Source organism: Caretta caretta, chromosome 3, assembly GCF_965140235.1.
Source record: "Caretta caretta isolate rCarCar2 chromosome 3, rCarCar1.hap1, whole genome shotgun sequence".
Classification (NCBI taxonomy): Eukaryota; Metazoa; Chordata; order Testudines; family Cheloniidae; genus Caretta; species Caretta caretta.
The window spans coordinates 6,672,728-6,690,637 of record NC_134208.1 but is presented as its reverse complement, the minus strand read 5'-3'; the positions used below and the strand labels follow the sequence as shown (position 1 = coordinate 6,690,637).

At 51.3% G+C, this 17,910-nt stretch overlaps 1 protein-coding gene across 5 annotated transcripts in view; it reads left to right on the top strand.

Annotated features, from left to right (window-relative positions):
• The window catches only part of EFR3B (EFR3 homolog B), a 149,942-nt gene that overhangs the window by 115,020 nt on the left and 17,012 nt on the right, over positions 1–17,910 (top strand). For 4 of the 5 annotated variants that reach the window (XM_075126303.1, XM_075126300.1, XM_075126302.1 and 1 more), the window contains 5 exons: positions 3,246–3,380; positions 5,197–5,275; positions 10,746–10,881; positions 14,175–14,333; positions 17,142–17,253. In XM_075126303.1, the coding sequence (XP_074982404.1) occupies positions 3,246–3,380; positions 5,197–5,275; positions 10,746–10,881; positions 14,175–14,333; positions 17,142–17,253 (621 nt within the window). The remainder of the gene's footprint in view (positions 1–3,245; positions 3,381–5,196; positions 5,276–10,745; positions 10,882–14,174; positions 14,334–17,141; positions 17,254–17,910) is intronic. The other variant, XM_075126301.1, reaches the window with a different exon arrangement.

Below are 17,910 nucleotides of genomic sequence, written 5' to 3'. Positions count from 1 at the left end.
TGCCTCAGGCATGTCCACCCCAGCCTGCTGGGTTTTCACAAGCAGACAGGGATTTTTAAGGGAAATTACTCAGGCAATAGATCCGCTTTCTTAAGATGCTTTTACAGACTGGCGAGAAAGGGAAGTATGCATGAATTCTGCCTGGTTTATTTTGAAGGTTAGGAAAGATGCCTTCAAAAATCAAATGTTTGGGCTTAAAACTCCTTCATGGTGTTTGCATAAGCAAAAGGTCCAAGCGGAAGGCCAGATCCTGATGCCAGCATGTATCTGGAGTAACTTGTGAGTAGGCAGCAAGTTACCCTGGATTTGCACCAGCTGAAGCGAGGGCAGGTTCTGGCTCTGGGGGGTCTGATTTTCGAAGTGGTGCACAAAATTCCATGTTTCATATTCAAATAGGCATTTATGGTGTGTAAAACACTGCAGTCTCCTGGCTTTGGGTGTCTACCACTGTCCTCTAGTGGTTGGCTCCCAGAAAGAATAAAGGAGCCTTTCTGGGTGTGCCTATAATGCGCACGAAGCCCGGGCTCTGATGCAGGTTGGCGCCCAAGTCTGACCACACACAAATCAGCGCGACTTGGGTCAGCAAGCACTGAGGGCCCAGGCCCTAGGACTCTGCTAGGGGGATGGGTCAGAGCCCAGGTCCTGCTGTGACAGATCCAAGCCCTCTCCTTGTGCGGTGTGGACACAGCTCAGGCTGCAGACCCGTGGTAAATGGTCAGCCCAGTGCGGGACGGATGCATTGGCAGGGCTGAGACACCCGGATCCAGCAATTGTAGTGCAGTGTGGACACTCAAGCCCAGGCTTGGAAACACCAGGTCCCATAGACCCAGGCTTAGTGTGCAGTATAGTGCTCCCATGAAAGGGGTTACCTGAAGTGGTTGAGACCTGTGTATTTGGATGGGGGTTCTAGCCTTGGCTCCCCAGGTGCACGTCTTAAGTTTTTGTAGTGACTGAGTGTGCAGCACGTGGACAGTCTCCTACGGATACACACTGCAGACCAAAGGTCCATCTCCTGCCCCATGGGTCAGAAGCACAGGGCTGGCTGGTAGCAGCGAGCTGGGTGCTTTGCTGCCTCCTTGTCCCTGACTCACTGTCTGGCTGCCTACGCGGGGGTCTGTGCAGCACCCGTCTGGCACTCGGGTGCCATGGCGACATGTTTTTCAAACATGATTCGTATGGAAACCGAGGCAGATCAGTGTGTGTTTTTCAGATTGTTCTCAAGGCGCTGGGGTCTCTCCTCACTCTGATCTGAGCTCCGCATTCAAGGGCCCATGGCTAAGGAAGCTCTGACCCCACTCGCCCTCATGGTCCCGTCCATCCTTCAGAGGTACTAATAAGATGTATAGTATTGGAATTGGAAAAGGTTCAGAAAAGGGCAACAAAAATGATTAGGGGGCTGGAATAGTTTCCATATGAGGAGAGATTAATAAGACTGGGACTTTTCAGCTTGGAAAAGAGCTGACTAAGGCGGGATATGATAGAGATCTATAAAATCATGACTGGGTGTTGAGTAAGTAAATAAGGAAGTGTTTGCTCTTTCTCATAACAGAAGAACTAGGGGTCACCAGATGAAATTAATAGGCAGCAGGTTTAAAACAAATAAAAGGAAGTATTTCTTCACAGAATGTACAGTCAACCTGTGGAACTCCTTGCCAGGGGATGTTGTGAAGGCCAAGACTATAACAGGGTTCAAAAAAGAATTAGATAAGTTCATGGAGGATAGGTCCATCAATGGCTATTAGCCAGGAAGGGCAGGGATGGTATCCCTAGCCTGTTTGCCAGAAGCTGAGAATGGTGAACATGGGATGGATCACTTCATGGTTACCTGTTCTGTTCATTCCCTCTGAGGCACCTGGCATTGGCCACTGTTGGAAGACAGGATACTTCGCTAGATGAACCTTTGGTCTGACCCAGTGTGGCCATTCTTAGGCACGTAGCTGCTGTGGGTGGTGATTTAGAAGGAGATGGTTTCTCAAGCAATCAGGGCCAGCCACCATCACAGCCAAGTCCTTGAGTTTGACGCTGTGCTTCCCGGGCAGGAGTGTGGTGGGGGGCTCCCAGTTGGTTTTTGTGTTTGAGTGGAGGCTGCTGGGGTCTGAGCCCACTGGAGCAGCCTCGCGGCTGGGGGGTTCACTACAAGGTATAATAAATAGCAGCGAGCTAGCCCAGAGGTCAGGAATGGCTGGTTAAGGATATCTGAGCACCTCACAATCTTCATTGTATTTACCCTCCCAGCACCCTGTGGGGTATGGCAGTGCTGTGGTCCCCATGCCACAGAGACTACACGACTTGCCAGCGTCGCGCAGGGTGTCACCGGTAGAGCAGAGAATGGACCCCGGGGTCCCAATTCTGAATCTAGCACTAACCGCTGTGCCATCCTACCTCTCAGAGTCAGCGTGGCCAGTTCAGAGTCTGATGGCACAGAGCGCAGCGTACTGGCCAGCTGGAGATGGGACGGGGTTTGTGTGACAGCCTCTGTTTAGGTTCATCAGGAGCTTGGATCTTCGATTCCAATAACCCCAGCATGTTACTCCCGGCTGAGTATATAAAGCACAAATTGGTTGTTTTGGTGGGGAAGGGGAGAGTCGGAGCTCCCCCTACTGGCCCATTGCAGAATAAACTAGGCACCTCTTAAACCCTGAATCAAATGCCCTCTTTTACTTGGAGCCCTAATTTGTCAGAACAGAGGAATTTCCCACTGTCTGCCTCCATTCCATGGTACATCTGAGCTGTGCCACGCTGGTAAATGTTAGGATCTGCGCGGGTGGGAGAGGTCCACGTGGGCGGAGTCCAATAGTCAGCATCCCTTCTGTTTATAGATCATCTCTCCTGTCAAAGGAGCCCAGACTGGTCAACAGGTTCACCGCACACAGGGAATCCCTTCGCTGAGCACTGAAATGCAGCCACCCTGGAGCAGAGCAGAGCACAGCAGTTCTATTCTGCATGGTGCAGTGGCATACTGCAAGGAGATGGGATGAGCCGCTAGTGTAGCTGGCATGTAGGGAGGCAGTATGGCTCTCATTGTGGGCCCAGATTTCCAGTTCCAAAGGGCGGTTTTTATATTCTGGATGCTGGCGTCCTTCGCAGCGGAGGAGTGGCACCGCTGGGAGTGCAGTGTTGGAAAGAAAGCGAGAGCGTCGCGTTGTGGCACGGGAGAATGAGGGCGTGAAAATCGGTCTCCTTGATTGCTGCTGTACTGAGGGGTTGTACAGATGAGGCTTAATCTCTCTTTCCCTCTCTCTCAGCCGCTCTCCATCTCCCCTGCAAGCAACTGAAAAGGAGAAAGAGAGTCCTACTGAGCTGGCAGAAAGGTGCCTGCGGGAGTTACTGGGGCGAGCGGCTTATGGTAACATTAAGAACGCCATCAAACCTGTTCTCATGTAAGTCACTCGATCAGGTGATTGTCCCTCCACCCTGCCTGCATCTCTCTTGGGCTGGACACTCTGGCTGTCTGTGTTCTCGTTTCCTCATCCCCTTTTGTCCCAGAGGGGGACCCTTTTGTATTGTTGATAATAAGGAACACTAATATTGCTGTGAATTAGTGAGGCTTGGGTCTACACTACAGAGTTAGGTCGACATAAGGCAGGTTATGTTGACCTAACTATGTCAGAGTCTACACTACAGGGTTGCTCCCACCAATGTAAGTGCCCTACTACACCGATATCATAACTCCACTTCCAGGAGAGGCATAGGGCTCAGGTTGGTGTAGTTAGGGTGAGGCAGTGTCTGTATAAACACTGTGTTCCTTTCATCTGCTGTTGGCTGGCTTGTCAATTTCATGGCTCAGCTGGAGCTGTGAAATTGACGAGAAAGTTGGCTCCTGGCTCCCCAGCCCGGGTGCTGCCAGGTCTCTACTCCAAGCCAAGCTGCCACCCAGGCTCCTGGCTTGAGCTGCCACTGGGAACCCTGCTGCCCCCTGGGGTCCTGGCTCCTCGCTCCCCATGGGGAGTACGGCAGCTGACTGGACTCTGGGCGCAGACCTCCTCGCCGGAAGTGAGAAGCCCTGGGTTACTGTATTCCAGCTTCTGGCTGGGAGTGGAGGAGGTGAGAAGCCCGGGGGGCAGCTGGTGAGAAGCTGCGTGGAGCTGAGAGCCCTGGCTCTCAGCCCCCCCCACTGCCCTTCTTCAGTTGATGGAAGCGCTCCTGGTGAGGACATGCGCCACCGACAGAAGGAGGGTCATGTGGACATCAGCCACTGCAGTAGCTGTATATCGGCCTAACATAGGTCTACTTAAGATTGTAGGGTAGACATACCCTTAGTGTCGCTTTGTATGTAATGGAATCATAAGAACATCAGAACAGCCATACTAGGTCAGACCAGTGGTCCATCTAGCCCAGTATCCTGTCTCCAACAGTGGCCAATGCCAGGTGCTTCAGAGGGAATGAATGGATCAGGTAATCATCTAGTGATCAGATCTACTCAGCTGTGTGTCATAAACCTTAGACTGCTTATGGGCAGCGGAGATTCTCCTTTAGTTCAAGTGGCTGTGGGACCTGCGTTTCTGGATCAGGATGAGCTGAGTTCCATCTCTGCTGCTGCTTTGAAGTCAGTGGCTGCAGCCTGGAGCAGAATGGCAGCTCTGATGTCCCGGAGGCAGTGAATTTGTTCCAATACCTAGGGCATTGCACTTTTTCAAGTGCTGTGTACGTGTTTGGTAATCTCCTCCTCCCAACAACTACTTCCCCTAGTGGGCAGGTAACTACCATCAGCCCCAGTTTGGTGAGGAGGGAAACTGAGGCACAGAAAAGCTGAATGATTTGCCCATGGTTACAGAGGGACTGAATGGCAGAGCTGGGATAAAGACCTAGGAGTTCCTGGGTCCCCATCCCAGCCATACAGAAGCAAAGTCAGTGAGCACAGTTGTGGACTAACCCCTGAAAGTGAGCAACTCCTGGGCCTGGGAGGGAATTGCAGAAAAAGGCAGACAAATTAGCTCTTTACAGGGTTTGAGCTTTAGCTGGCAGTTTGCAATTCTACGTCGGCTCCCCCTTCCTGATCTTTGCTCTTCCGCCTCCTCTCACTCCCTGCTCTGACTGCTTCTGTGTCACCCGCCTCCCACGCTGTTTATTTGCTGTTTTCTCTGAGCAAAGGGAAAAGATGCCTTTGCTTGTCGTACCAGCAAGTCTACAAGCCTCTGTAATCGTTAAACTAACTCTTCTCTCTCTCTCTTTTTTTTTTTTTTCCTTTCCCTGAAGCCATCTAGACAACCACTCGCTCTGGGAGCCAAAGACGTTTGCTATTCGTTGCTTTAAGATCATCATGTACTCCATTCAGGTGAGCCGCTGGAGAGATGGCGTTTTGTGTCATTTCAGTCCTGTAATGAATTGTGAGTGCATGCCCCATTGCTCTCTGCTAGGAGGAATCTGAACTGCACAACTTGTGTGTCAGTGGCCCGGTGCTGCTAACTGTGGTGAAGGCCTGTGCTTTTTGAAGAGAAGGATCTAGCTTCTGTCCCTGTTGTCGCTGTGAAAGTCTGAGTAACCACTGCATGCAGTGCTCTGGCAATGATGGACAGATTTGTTGCACTCTATATAAGACCCTGTGGGTAATTCCCTGGAATTAATCTGTATGTGTCAACACAGAGATTTGCTATCAGATGGTTCTTTGCAAATTACATCAACATATAAATATTGATACCTTGCCCTTACATGGTACCTTGCAAAGATGGGGAGGTTGTTACCACCATGTTACAGATGGGGAAATTGAGGCACGGAGGATAAGTGACTTGCCCAAGGCCATACAGAACTCCTGATTCCCAGTCCTGTGCTCTAACCGCTAGATCATACTACTTCCATGATTTACCTGTGGCACTAGTGACTGATCCTAAACCCGTTATTCAGTCAGTGAGAGTTTGCCTGAGTCGGGACTACAGGATTGGGGAATGCATTGAATCCTTGTCGTCTTGTTGCTGCCTTTGTCCTTCCCTTTCCTCGTTCATTAGACACGCTCGCAGCCCGGTGCAGCAAATAATGAGAGACCCTCGCTGTGCTGGGTGTCAGGATCCTGCCCTGCACTCTGGAGAAGGACAGAGAAGGCCTATCATGAGGCTGGAGCTCCCAGGAGGAATTCAGGCTGACACAGCCAGAACTCCTGGGGTGCTCATGCTGGAGTGGGAGTGCAGAGTCCCAGCTGTGCTAGCCGGTTCAGGCAACAGGACCATGGCCCTGCCCTCTTCAGGGAGCTGCTGCATGTGAAGTGGCTAGCAGGGACTATGCTTCCTAATGGGATTCTGGCCAACCCCTGGCAATCCACTCCTGGAGCCCGTCCTTGTGCACCCACTTGGGGCTAGCCAGAATTTGGCCTCGAGATCTCCTGTCTTGGACAGCCAGGGCATTGCAGATACAAGAAGTAATGCCTTAGGCTAGGGGGTCCCATCCACAATTGCTATATCAGGGGACCTCTGTTACCTAGGCAGAGGTCAATTACCTGCCTTGGAATTTGGCCAGGGCTAGCGACCCTTTTCTGCGAGCCAATAAAACGCCGCTCTAAAGGACCGTGTGTGTGGGGGACCCAGAATACAGCCTGTCTCTCTCTCCTTGGGGAGCCATTCTTTCCCTGTTTGTCAGTGCAAAGCAACGTCCCATTGAGTTAGGTGGTATGGCAATATGGTGGAAAAACCTTGTCAAGGGAGCCATGGGGAGCTACCCGTTTCCAGCTTGCTGCCGTTACATCAGTGCACGCCGCCTGTCTCGGCAGAAAGGGAAAGGAGCCGCCCGAGGCTAAGCACAAACTGTGCAGACAGGAGAAAACGATACAGGTCAAATTCTGCGCTCAGTCACTCCCACGGAGCCCCAGTGGCTTAGCAAGATGTTGCCTGGAGGTAAGTGAGGGGAGAATTTGACCCTCGTGTGTAGGATACTGGAAAGATATTGAAACAAACTGTGAAATAATCAGTCAGCCTCTGGAGGAGAATAGGGTTAGCAGGAATGGCCAGCATGGCTTTGTCAGGAATAAATCACGGCAAACCCACTGAATTTCCCTCTTTGGCAGGGTCACTGGCCTAGTCACTGGGCGGGAAGCTTTCGACATAGATTCATAGATATTTAGGTCAGAAGGGACCATTATGATCATCTAGTCTGACCTCCTGCACAACGCAGGCCACAGAATTTCACCTACCACTCCTACAAAAAAAAACCTCACACCTATATCTGTGCTATTGAAGTCCTCAAATCATAGATTAAAGACTTCAAGGAGCAGAGAGTCCTCCAGCAAGTGACCCGTGGCCCATGCTACAGAGGAAGGCGAAAAACCTCCAGGGCCTCTTCCAATCTGCCCTGGAGGAAAATTCCTTCCCGACCCCAAATATGGCGATCAGCTAAACCCTGAGCATATGGGCAAGCCAGATACTACAGAAAATACTTTCCTGGGTAACTTGGATCTCACCCCATCTAATAGCCCATCACAGGCCATTGGGCCTATTTACCATGAATATTTAATTACCAAAACCATGTTATCCCATCATACCATCTCCTCCATAAACTTATCGAGTTTAATCTTAAAGCCAGATAGATCTTTTGCCCCCAATGCTTCCCTTGGGAGGCTATTCCAAAACTTCACTATACCTTGATTTCAGTGAGGCTTTTGACACAGTCCCACGTGACATTCTCATAAGTTAACTAGGGAAATGTGGGTTTGATGAAGTTACTATAAGGTGGATTCACAACTGGTTGAAAGACTGGAGTAGTTGTCACTGGTTTGCTGTGAAACTGGGAAGATGTATCCAGTACGGCCCTACGGGGGGTTTCCTGGCTCCAGGGCCGTTCAGTCTTTTCATTAATGGCTTGGAAAATGGAATGGAGAGTATTCAGATGCCATCACGCTGGGAGGGGTTGCCAGCCCTTTGCAGACGGGATTAGCATTCAAAACCACCTTGACAAACTGGAGAATTGGTCTGAAATCCAAGAGATGAAATTCAATAAAGACAAGTGCAGCGTACTTCACTTAGGAGGGAACTATCAAAAGCACAACTACAAAATGGGGAATAACTGGCTAGGGGGTCGTACTGCTGAGAAGGATCTGGGGCTTATAATGGGTCACAAATTGAATATGAGTCACCAGTGTGATGCAGTTGCGAAAAAGGCTAATATCATTTGGGGTGTATTGACGGGAGCGTCGTATGTGAGACATGGGAGGTAACTGTCTCGCTCTGCTTGGTGCTGCTGAACTACTGGAAGTGGGAGCACTGTGTCCAGTTCTGGGTGCCACCGGTTAGGAAAGATGTGGACAAATTCGAGAGAGTTCAGAGGAGAGCAACAAAAAGGACCTGTGATCAAAGGACCTGTGAGGAAAGGTTACAAAAACTGGCCATGTTTAGTTTTGAGAAAAGAAGCCTGTCAGGGGACCTGATAACAGTCTTCGAATATGTTAAGGGCCATTATAAGGAGGATAATTATCAATTGTTCTCCATGTCCTCAGACAGCCTTATCTGCAGCAAGGTTTAGGTTAGATATTAAGTGAAAACTTTTGAGCTCTCAGGGGAGTTCAGCTCTGGAACAGGCTTCCAAGGGAGGTTGTGGAATCCCTGTCATTGGAGGTTTTTAACAGATTGGCCAAACACCTGTCAGGGATGGTCCAGGTTTACTTGGTTCTTCCACAGTGCAGGGGGCTGGACTTGACAACTTTTTGAGGTCCCTTCCAGCCTGACGTTTCTATGATTCTATGACTCTGTGCTTTATCTTTTTCCCCTTCTTGCTCTGAAGCCCTCCCCTTTCAGGTGACGTTGTTGAATTGAGTTAGGCCCCAGATTTAGGTTTTGTTAGAAAACAGGATTCTAGAAATCCTGAGGTAATTAGAAATGTTTCCATGATCTCTTTGTTTGAATCCCAATGAAAATATATTTCTGTCTGGATTGTCATCTTGCTTCCCTTCTTTGTTGTCACTTAGCCCATTTACTTTTCACCCGTCGCATTGGTTATTTATCCTTTTTCCACTCTGCACAGCTGGGCAAACGGAGAGGAAGGACAGCTTGGTGGTTAGGGCATTAGCTGCGGAGACCAGGTTTCAATTCCCAGCTCAGCCACTGACTTCCTGTGGGACCACGTACAAGTCACTTAGCCTCCCTGTTCCTCAGTTTCCCATCCTTACAATGGTGATCGTAGCACTGTCCTGCCTCACAGTGATGTTGTCAGGATAAATCTTTTGCTACTACAGTGATAGGGTACCAAAGATGTCAGTGTCACTTTTGTTTCTCGTTAATTTTGATTTATGGCTCTCTCCTGACAGCTCAGCCCTGCTGTCCTTGGGGAATGCTTACATTAGGAAAGGCACCTGTTTTCATTGCATGTTTTATCTTGTAAACTGCACGATGCCCATTATCTTTAGATTAGGTTTTATAAAATCAATTTTTTTTACAAAATCTAAATGCTGGGCTTAAGTAACTCACTAGGGTCCGTTTGAAGGATACACAATCAATACATTCTCCCTTCATAAATACCTGGGGTTAATCACTTATTGGACCAAGTCTTGTTGGTGAGAGAGACAAACTTTCGAGCCACACAGAGCTCTTCTTTAGGTCTGGGAGAGGTACTCAGCGTCACAGCGAAATACAAGATCGAATGGATAGTTTAGCATAAATAGTAAGCACATATTGTAAGGGACCAATGCTAAGCTATTTGACCTTGTATTTATCTGTGACGCTCTCAGTACCTCTTCCAGGCCTGAACAAGAGCTCTGTGTGGCTCAAAAGTTTCTCTCTCACCAACAGAAGTTGGTCCACTAAAAGATATATGACCTCCCCACTTCATCTCTTTCATATCCTGGGACTGACCCGGTTACAACACCCACACATACAGGATTAATCATGACAGTGGCTTTTATACATATGTAAACCCTGTAAATCATTTCCCCTATATGAACATCTCCAGACTAAAGTTCCATGCACTAGACTTTTGTAAGTGTTTCCATTCTGCACGTACATTTCTATTTGGTAGCTCGAAAAGACCTGTTAAGGCATCAGATGTATTCCTGGGACAGTGAAGGTTGTTCCCTCCATGGTATATTTCCCTGTGCCTCTTTCCATAAATACACTGGTGCAGTCTGTGCGAGCGCATCTTCTACTGGCTGGACCCAGCCTCTTACTTTCCCTTCGTTAAGGGTGGTCCCCTTGAGATCGAGTGGCAGAGACCAGTGCTTTTGGTGCTGAAGATTCCTGATTCTGTCCTTCCAGGGGACCTGTCATACCTGCATGTCTGTGGCCATGCTAATGTGCGCATGAAACGAGCCGCTGAGCTCTCCAAGCCAAGGTAGTGGGTGCCATTAGGAGTGACACATTTATCACTCACAGGTGTTAAATTGATCTCAGCACTTGCGGGATTGGCCACAGAATTCCTCCCCAACTCACCTTCCTGCTGCCATCTCCCTGGCGTCAGTGGGATTACACAGGCCGCAGGCAGGCACAGAATTTGGCCTGGTATGGAAGATTCCACACACACAGGTCAATAGTTCAGTGCTGCGTACGTCCATTTTTAATGGCCACCATTGTGCGGTCAGGAAAGGCTCTGTGCAGAAGTGACCCCGCACCCTGTGTGCCTTCCAGTTAACTCCGCTGCCTTCCTTGCAGAGGTGGTGCTGCTATGGGAAAGCAGGCTGGATTCTGCCCTCGCATGGATGTCATCCGCCAGGTGCTGACTGTCAGGCCTTCCTTTCTTGCGCTGGTGTCCGAGGCAGGAATTGCCCCCAAACTGCTAAGGTCGGCTCGGCTCAGCAGCCATCTATCAGCGTGGCTCACTCTCTGCTTTCCTTCCAGCCTCAGCATTCCCACTTGGTGATCCAGCAACTCCTGGGACACCTGGATGCCAACAGCAAGAGTGCAGCCACGGTGCGGGCTGGGATCGTGGAGGTCCTGTCGGAGGCAGCTGTCATCGCAGCCTCGGGATCAGTGGGTAAGGAAGGGACCCAGTCCAGTGAGCCTCCGATCATGGCCGGAGGGCACTCCCATGGCTTTCCCCGTCCCTCCAGCGGCTGAGTCTGCATCTGCCTCTCCAGGCTGGAGCTCCCGGCCGGGCTGGAGTGATTCCCTTCAGGCTGGGGCCTGCAGCAGTAACTGATCTGAGAGGCACGGTGGGAGCTGGGTTCTCAGGAGCCAGAAATGGCAGCTCCAGGAGCCATGGCGAAAGCTTGGCCCAGTGCAGGCTGCTGCACTGTAGCAACTGGAAGCATTTGTCAGTTTCCTTTCGAGACCCATTAGACGGGACGGGGCATTGCAGAAGTGCCAGCAGTTACCCAGCACATTGAGATGCCAGCTGGGGATAAAACGTCTACGCAACTGGGAAGGAAATGAGGCAGACAGGCAGGCACTGGGTTGATGGATTGTTGGTGCCCGCAGTACTGTGTCAACAGGGAATGGTTCAGCCTGGCTCGTTGCTTCCCTTTGCACTGCCAGCAGCTGGCACCATGGGCACCAGGTCAGAGAGCAGGAAGTGTCCGAGCTTCGGGGGGAGAACGGTTTGATTTAGGTTTGTTCCGACTCCCGGCTGGAAAGATCTGAGAGTGGCAGGTGGTGCGTTTGGAGGGGCGGACTCCCCGGCAAGGCTTTTACACCTGAGGCCTGCTCCTGCTCCCACCTCTGGCAGCAGCCGAGTGGGACAAGGGAGGTGCCCCTTAGTTGCCTGAGCCCAGCTGGCCTTAGGTGCTGGTGGATTGGCTGGTTCTACGGGGTGAGCTGAGCACATGCAGCCTGGGATTATGGGCTTAAGGGAGACCTGCTGGCATTTGGACAGCACATCCACCTGTGGATTCCCTTGTGCTCAGCGCTCCTGCTTCGAGCTGTAGAATCGCAGAATCCGGGCCGGGGGGGGTTCCTGCTGCTTAGCACTTGGGGGCAGAGACCCGGGAGTCCTGGGCTCGGTACCCCTTGCACTCCTGGCCTCCTGACGCACAGTGTGACATAAACGCAGATGAATTAGTTCTGTCCATTTATCAGACGCTCTTAAATCCTGGATTCCCTGGGGCTGTGGGCTTCCCATCTCTCAGCTTCAGTGTCTCAGGCACATCAGGCCAGGGAGCGTTGGCTAGTGCCTGTTGCAGGGGACTGGGAGTTGAGCTCCTCGGCTCAGTTTCTGGCACTGTCTCACCGTGTGACCTAAGGTCGGCAAAAAGCAGCTAATGAGACCGGGTCAGTAGAACAAGGAGATGAGCGGGCAGGTTGTTAGAGATGGTGGTTCACATCAGGATTGTACTGGGCTTTGTTTTTCCATACATTTCCTGCCCTCCCCCCCCCCCCCCCCGGCATCTTTTCTGTGTCTTTCTTTCTTGTATTTATATTCCTTACAAGTATGTGGTCACATGTATTCAGGCCAGAGGTGCATCAGAAACACACAGACCCTTGGAGAAACCAGGTAGGTGTTGGCATTATAGGAGCACATCAGGATCTCTTTGTGCTAGGCGCTTCACCAACATGCAGTGAGAGATGGTTTCAGCCCCAAAGAGCCAGCAATCAAAATAGATGAGACAGAAAGGATGGGAGGGGAAACCGAGGCATGGAGCAGTGAAGTGAGTTGCCCAGGATGACACAGCAGGTAGAGGGCAGAGCTGGGAACAGAGTCCTGAGTCCCAGCATGCTCTGCACCTTGAAGCCTGGACAACTTTATGCGACGGAGTGCATCTCCATAGCAAAACTGCCGTGTTCTCTTCTGTAGGCAGCGTAGCTGGAGTCGTGTCAGTCCCAGGATATTAGAGACGATGACCTGTAGAAGAGCTCAGGGTGGCTCAAAAGCTTGTCTCTCCGCAACAGAAATTGGTCCAATAAAAGAGGTCACCTCTCCTGCCTTGTCTCTCTCGTATTCTAGTCTGTTTGTTTCATCTGTTCTCGCTAGGATCTCACATCCCCGTGGTATCTAACCCCCTCCCGGTCATGCGTTCAGCAGCATGACTGCGCAGCTCTCTTGCTGTTTGTTCTCCCGTCCTCTCCCCACAGGCAGATGTGATTGCAGGGGGTGGCTTGCTTTGTTAGGGTTGTAGGGGATTTGGGGGTTTTCAACACTCACATTTCTCTGTATTTGTGTTAGGGAGAGCGAGTCAAAGAAATGCGCCTTGCAGTCGGAGCAGAAGCAAGAGAAGTTTGTGATGGTCTTTAGCTTCTGGGGGAGTTCCCTGGAGCACTGCGGTGTTACGTGGGGAGGCCCTAACTGCTGTAACCCTGTGCAGATGGCATCAGACCATTGTAGCGACCTTGCCGAGCCATGCTGGCCAGGGCTTTCCAAAGCGCTCAGTGTAGTCCTAGGTCTGTTCCCTGAAAAGTCAGTGGTCATACTCCCCTTTGATGGGCGCAGAGTTAGGTGAAGGCTCAGCCTGTTTGAAAACCTGACTCACTCCCTCCCTCGTGGCCTTGCCTACATCAGAGCTTTGTCCAGATCGCTGTTACCCCCAGTCTCCGTGGTGGCAATGGAGGGAGCGCTGCTTGGGGCTGTTGGCTTTCTCCATCATTTGGCTCATCTGACATGATCAGGATGGTCAAAGGTGGCAGCAGCCGGGGTCCCGTCTGGCCAAGCACCGCCCACTGTGGGAGTTGAACCAGTGGTTGCAATTGTGGGGTGTGTCGGGGTGGGGACTTATGTCCCAGTCATAAAGACCCCAGGGGCCAAACTCCCCGTTGAGTTGAGTTGGGTTTAACAAGGGCTTTACTTCAGATTGCTAACAAATCACTAGCACCGTTTGGTCCCATCTGTGCTGGCAAACCCCAGACTGTGCTCTCGGAAATGATCCTCGGATGTGGGATCTTTGCTAGTGTAGATGTGAGAGGTAATGTGTGAGGTTCATACTGGTGGGAGGGTTGAGTTTGTGGCACTGTCCACTCTGGCCCTGTGTCTCTGTTGGGGGTCTGAAGAGCAAGGACCATAAGCCTGGGATGTCCTCTTCTTTGTCAGGTTGCATCCTAGTGTGACCAGCCCCCTCTCGCTTACAGTGGGGCTGCATGTCCCAGTAGGAGTAGCAGGGTTGGCTGAATGGGAGCAATGTGGTGTAGCGGCTAGACCGCTGGCCTGGGTCTCAGGAGATCTTGGTTCAATTCCGGCTCGGCCCTTGGCCTGCTGGGTGACTTTGGGCAAGTCCCTGCCTCTCTTTTTGCCTCAGTTTCCTCATCTGTAAATTGGGGGTCATGATACTGACCTTTAAGCGCTGTAAGAGCTAGGTGGTGGTATTGCTTAATGCCTCTGCCTGCCCTCTCTGCCCTGCTCAGGACCGACTGTGCTGGAAGTGTTCAATACCCTGCTGCGGCAGCTCCGACTGAGCATCGACTATGAGCTGACAGGCAGCTATGACTGTGCTGTCATCAGTGCCCAGATCATCAAGGAGCATGAAGAGAGGATGTTCCAAGAGGCCGTTATCAAGACCACAGGTATGCAGGTCGCGCGCTGTGGGGGCATCGCGTCCTCCATTGGCCGGAGGGGCCTGCTCTGCTAACAAGGATGTGTTCAGATAAGGGCGGAGTCATTTGCTGCTGCTGTCGGTCGGGCTGGACAGGGGTGATCTGATGGTTGTGAAAACCAGACCCATAAAACAGGAAACTATCCAAACCACATATCACGCCGAGGAGCAAAATCGGCTAGTCAAGGAGGAGCCAGCCCTACAGTGCTAGTTACAGGGCAGGTCTGCCGGGATCTAATTGACCGATGTTCCCACATCCTGAGTAAGATTCTTTCTAAGACGAGGGAACACCAGGGAAGTGTACATCCAGCCTGACTTGTGAGTCTGCATTGAAACCCACAGACTCGGCTTGGGGTCAGGCCCTAGAGACAAAGGGGGAAGTGCAGCAGTGGCGTTGGGAAAAGGCTCAGGGAAAGTGACATCTGAGCCAATAATGGAACGATCATTGTTTATCCCTAAATGCCTGACCTTACACTTCTCACTATTAAATTTCATCCTATTCCTATTACTCCAGTTTACAAGGTCATCCAGAGCCTCCTGTAGGATATCCCGGTCCTTCTCTAAATTGGCAATACCTCCCAGCTTTGTGTCATCCGCAAACTTTATTAGCACGCTCCCACTTTTTGTGCCGAGGTCAGTAATAAAAGGATTAAATAAGATTGGTCCCAAAACTGATCCTTGAGGATCTCCACTGGTAACCTCCCTCCACCCTGACAGTTCACCTTTCAGTAGGACCCGCTGTAGTCTCCCTGCTAACCAATTCCTTATCCACCTTTCAATTTTTATATTGATCCCCATCTTTTCCAATTTAACTAATAATTCCGCATGTGGCACGGTATCAAACGCCTTACTGAAATCTAGGTAAATTAGATCCACTGCGTTTCCTTTGTCTAAAAAATCTGTTACTTTCTCAAAGCAGGAGATCAGGTTGCTTTGGCATGGTCTACCTTTTGTAAAACCATGTTGTATTTTGTCCCATTTACCATTGACTTCAGTGTCCTTAACTACTTTCTCCTTCAAAATTTTTTCCAAGACCTTGCATAAACAACTCGGTTTTCCCAATCAGCTCAGTGGAAAACACAAACCCGGGAGTTTCTTGGAATTGTCACCCACTTCTTTATCCTGCCATTTATTTCACTTATGTCTCATTTGTAAATTTCCCAGAGGGGTGAATTGGCTTCCTATAGGAAATCGATACTTTGGCAGAAGTTTGGATCCAGTTTAGATCATAAGTGGCTGTGACTTGGATGGATCTGTCATCTGGGTTCCCATTTGTCCATATCACAGACTCACATCCTGATGGGAGGGGTGCATGGTCAGGAGGGGCTGAAAATCAGGACCGAGGTGCAGAGCAAACAAATGATTGAAAAGCTGTTGTCCTTAGCTTGGCGGTACAGATGAATTGAGGAACAGCAAAAACAATGAGCAGTCCTTGTGGCACCTTAGAGACTAACAAATGTATTTGAGCATAAGCTTTCGTGGGCTAACACTTGTCTAGCAATGACAAAGAAATACCAGCGGAGGGCAGTATCCACCCAAGAATGCCCAAACACAGCCTCATCTCCGAGGCTGAACACAGGGAACTGCAAAGAGATTCTGGCTATAGGCGGAGATTTCCGTTTGCCCTTGTGAGATTTGGGAGCAGTGTAAGAGGTAGTGGGCATGAGCTAACTACGAGGTATGAGCCTCCCTGCAGTTCTAATTTGTGCCGCAGCCTTTACACTGCTGGAATAGGATCATTTTGTCTCCAGGTGCCCAGGTGGAGAGGCAGGATGCTGCTGATCCAGGCCTGCCCGTCAGAGGAGCCTCTAGTCTGAGCAGTGAATCAGAGGCGCAGCAGCAGGGGTAGCCCATTGCCGGCTTGGCTTGGCTGTCTGCCTTCTGCCTGAGGAGTCCTTGTTCTTGGTGGATCTGAGCTCTGTTCACCCTACCCCTCCCTCGAGGAGGGGCGTGAGTGTAGGGCAGGGACATGAGGGGAGACGGAGAAATCCGAGCGAGGAAGCTGCTGCAGGCCACTGCCTAAGCTCCTCAGGACTTTTGTTCTCTCCGCTGGGAATGGCACTGCAGCCAGCCTGCCTGCTGCTTAGCCCTGGCAGGCCGGCTGTAGCCAAGCCCTGCCGGGGCGGATTCTCCACTCACAGCTCTGAGCAAACCCAGTGGTGCGGTCCCAGGGGGAGGAGGAGAGAGAACGGCCCTGGCTGGGCAGGTTCTGGCCCTCCCTACGCCGGGACGTACTTACCCCTGACCTGGTGACCCTGTGTGCTGCTAAGCCCGGGGCTGAGAGGAGCAGGATATGCCGGAGCATACTGCTCTGAAGGCCACTTCTGCTGCCTGTGTGGTGTTGATTAAGGTGGGCCTTTCCCCTGCTTTTGGCTTTCTGAGGGGCTAAGGGGTACCGCTTGACGCCTGTCAAGACCAAACGCTAATCGCCTGAGCTGTGTGCTGGTGATGACTTACCCAACCTCTGCTACTGCCATGAAATAAACCCCGCCCATGAATGCCAGTGGGCCACCCTGCTGATCCCGCTCGCGGCAATCCGAGGAGGAAGCCCCCTTGGTGCTCTTCCTGAGGTTCAGCCTGGGGGCTCTCTCTGGCCAGGCGTGTCGTGGGGTAGGTAAACGGACGTGCAGGGCTCAGTTCTGTGTGGGATGCTCACTGACCGCCGAGGGCAGAGATGGGTGCGCGGGCGTCTGCTGTGGAAATGGGAACTGGGCGTGTGTTCCTCCTGCAGGTTGACCTTGACGGTCTTGCATGGTCTTAGTGCTGTTTGTCTTCTCAGGTTCCTTTGCCAGCACCCTCCCCACCTATCAGAGGTCCGAGGTCATGCTCTTTATAATGAGCAAGGTCCCACTGCCTTCTCTGCACCACGCTCTAGACGCTGGGAAAGCTGGGTGAGGACAAATTTACTTCTCTTCTCTCCCTGCCCCTCCTGCAGAAAGGGGATCTCTCTCAGGTGACACACTGGAAGCTGATCAAGAATTGGGTTTGGATTCGCTCCAGCAGGGATCCCTGGGGAAGTGTCCCCTGCCTCCCCTGGACATGCACCAGGCCAGACTTTAGTTCATATCCCGGACCAGTTTTCAGGAAGGTCTTTGACTCTTGGGACCGCTTCTCTGATTCATTGTACAGTAGAAGACTCCTTTCACTTCTAGGTCCCTGGTTCAAATGCAGCCTCCGGTGGTTGAAGGTAGTGTCCATCCATGACCTTTATAAAATGAGCTCCGTTCAGCTTTTATTGGATGGGTGCCCAAATCACAGAGCCACCACCACAGCTGGTCCCCTTAGTAACCGAGACACCAAAGAGCAAGTGGGCCATGGAGGCTGACCTCCTGTCACCCCCGCCCCCTCAGTCAGTGCTTTGTACATTGGGAGGGCCGTGGCAAGGAAGCTTGCACGGCCATTTCTGTGACTATCGAGACTGCCATGCTTGCCATCTGCATTCACCCTCCAAATTCCCCGTCAAAGCCTCTTTACGGCGCAGTTAGAAAGGCACGTGAATCCAGTGTGTCATGAGCAAAGGGTTTCCCTCTTCCTTCTCACGCTTTGCT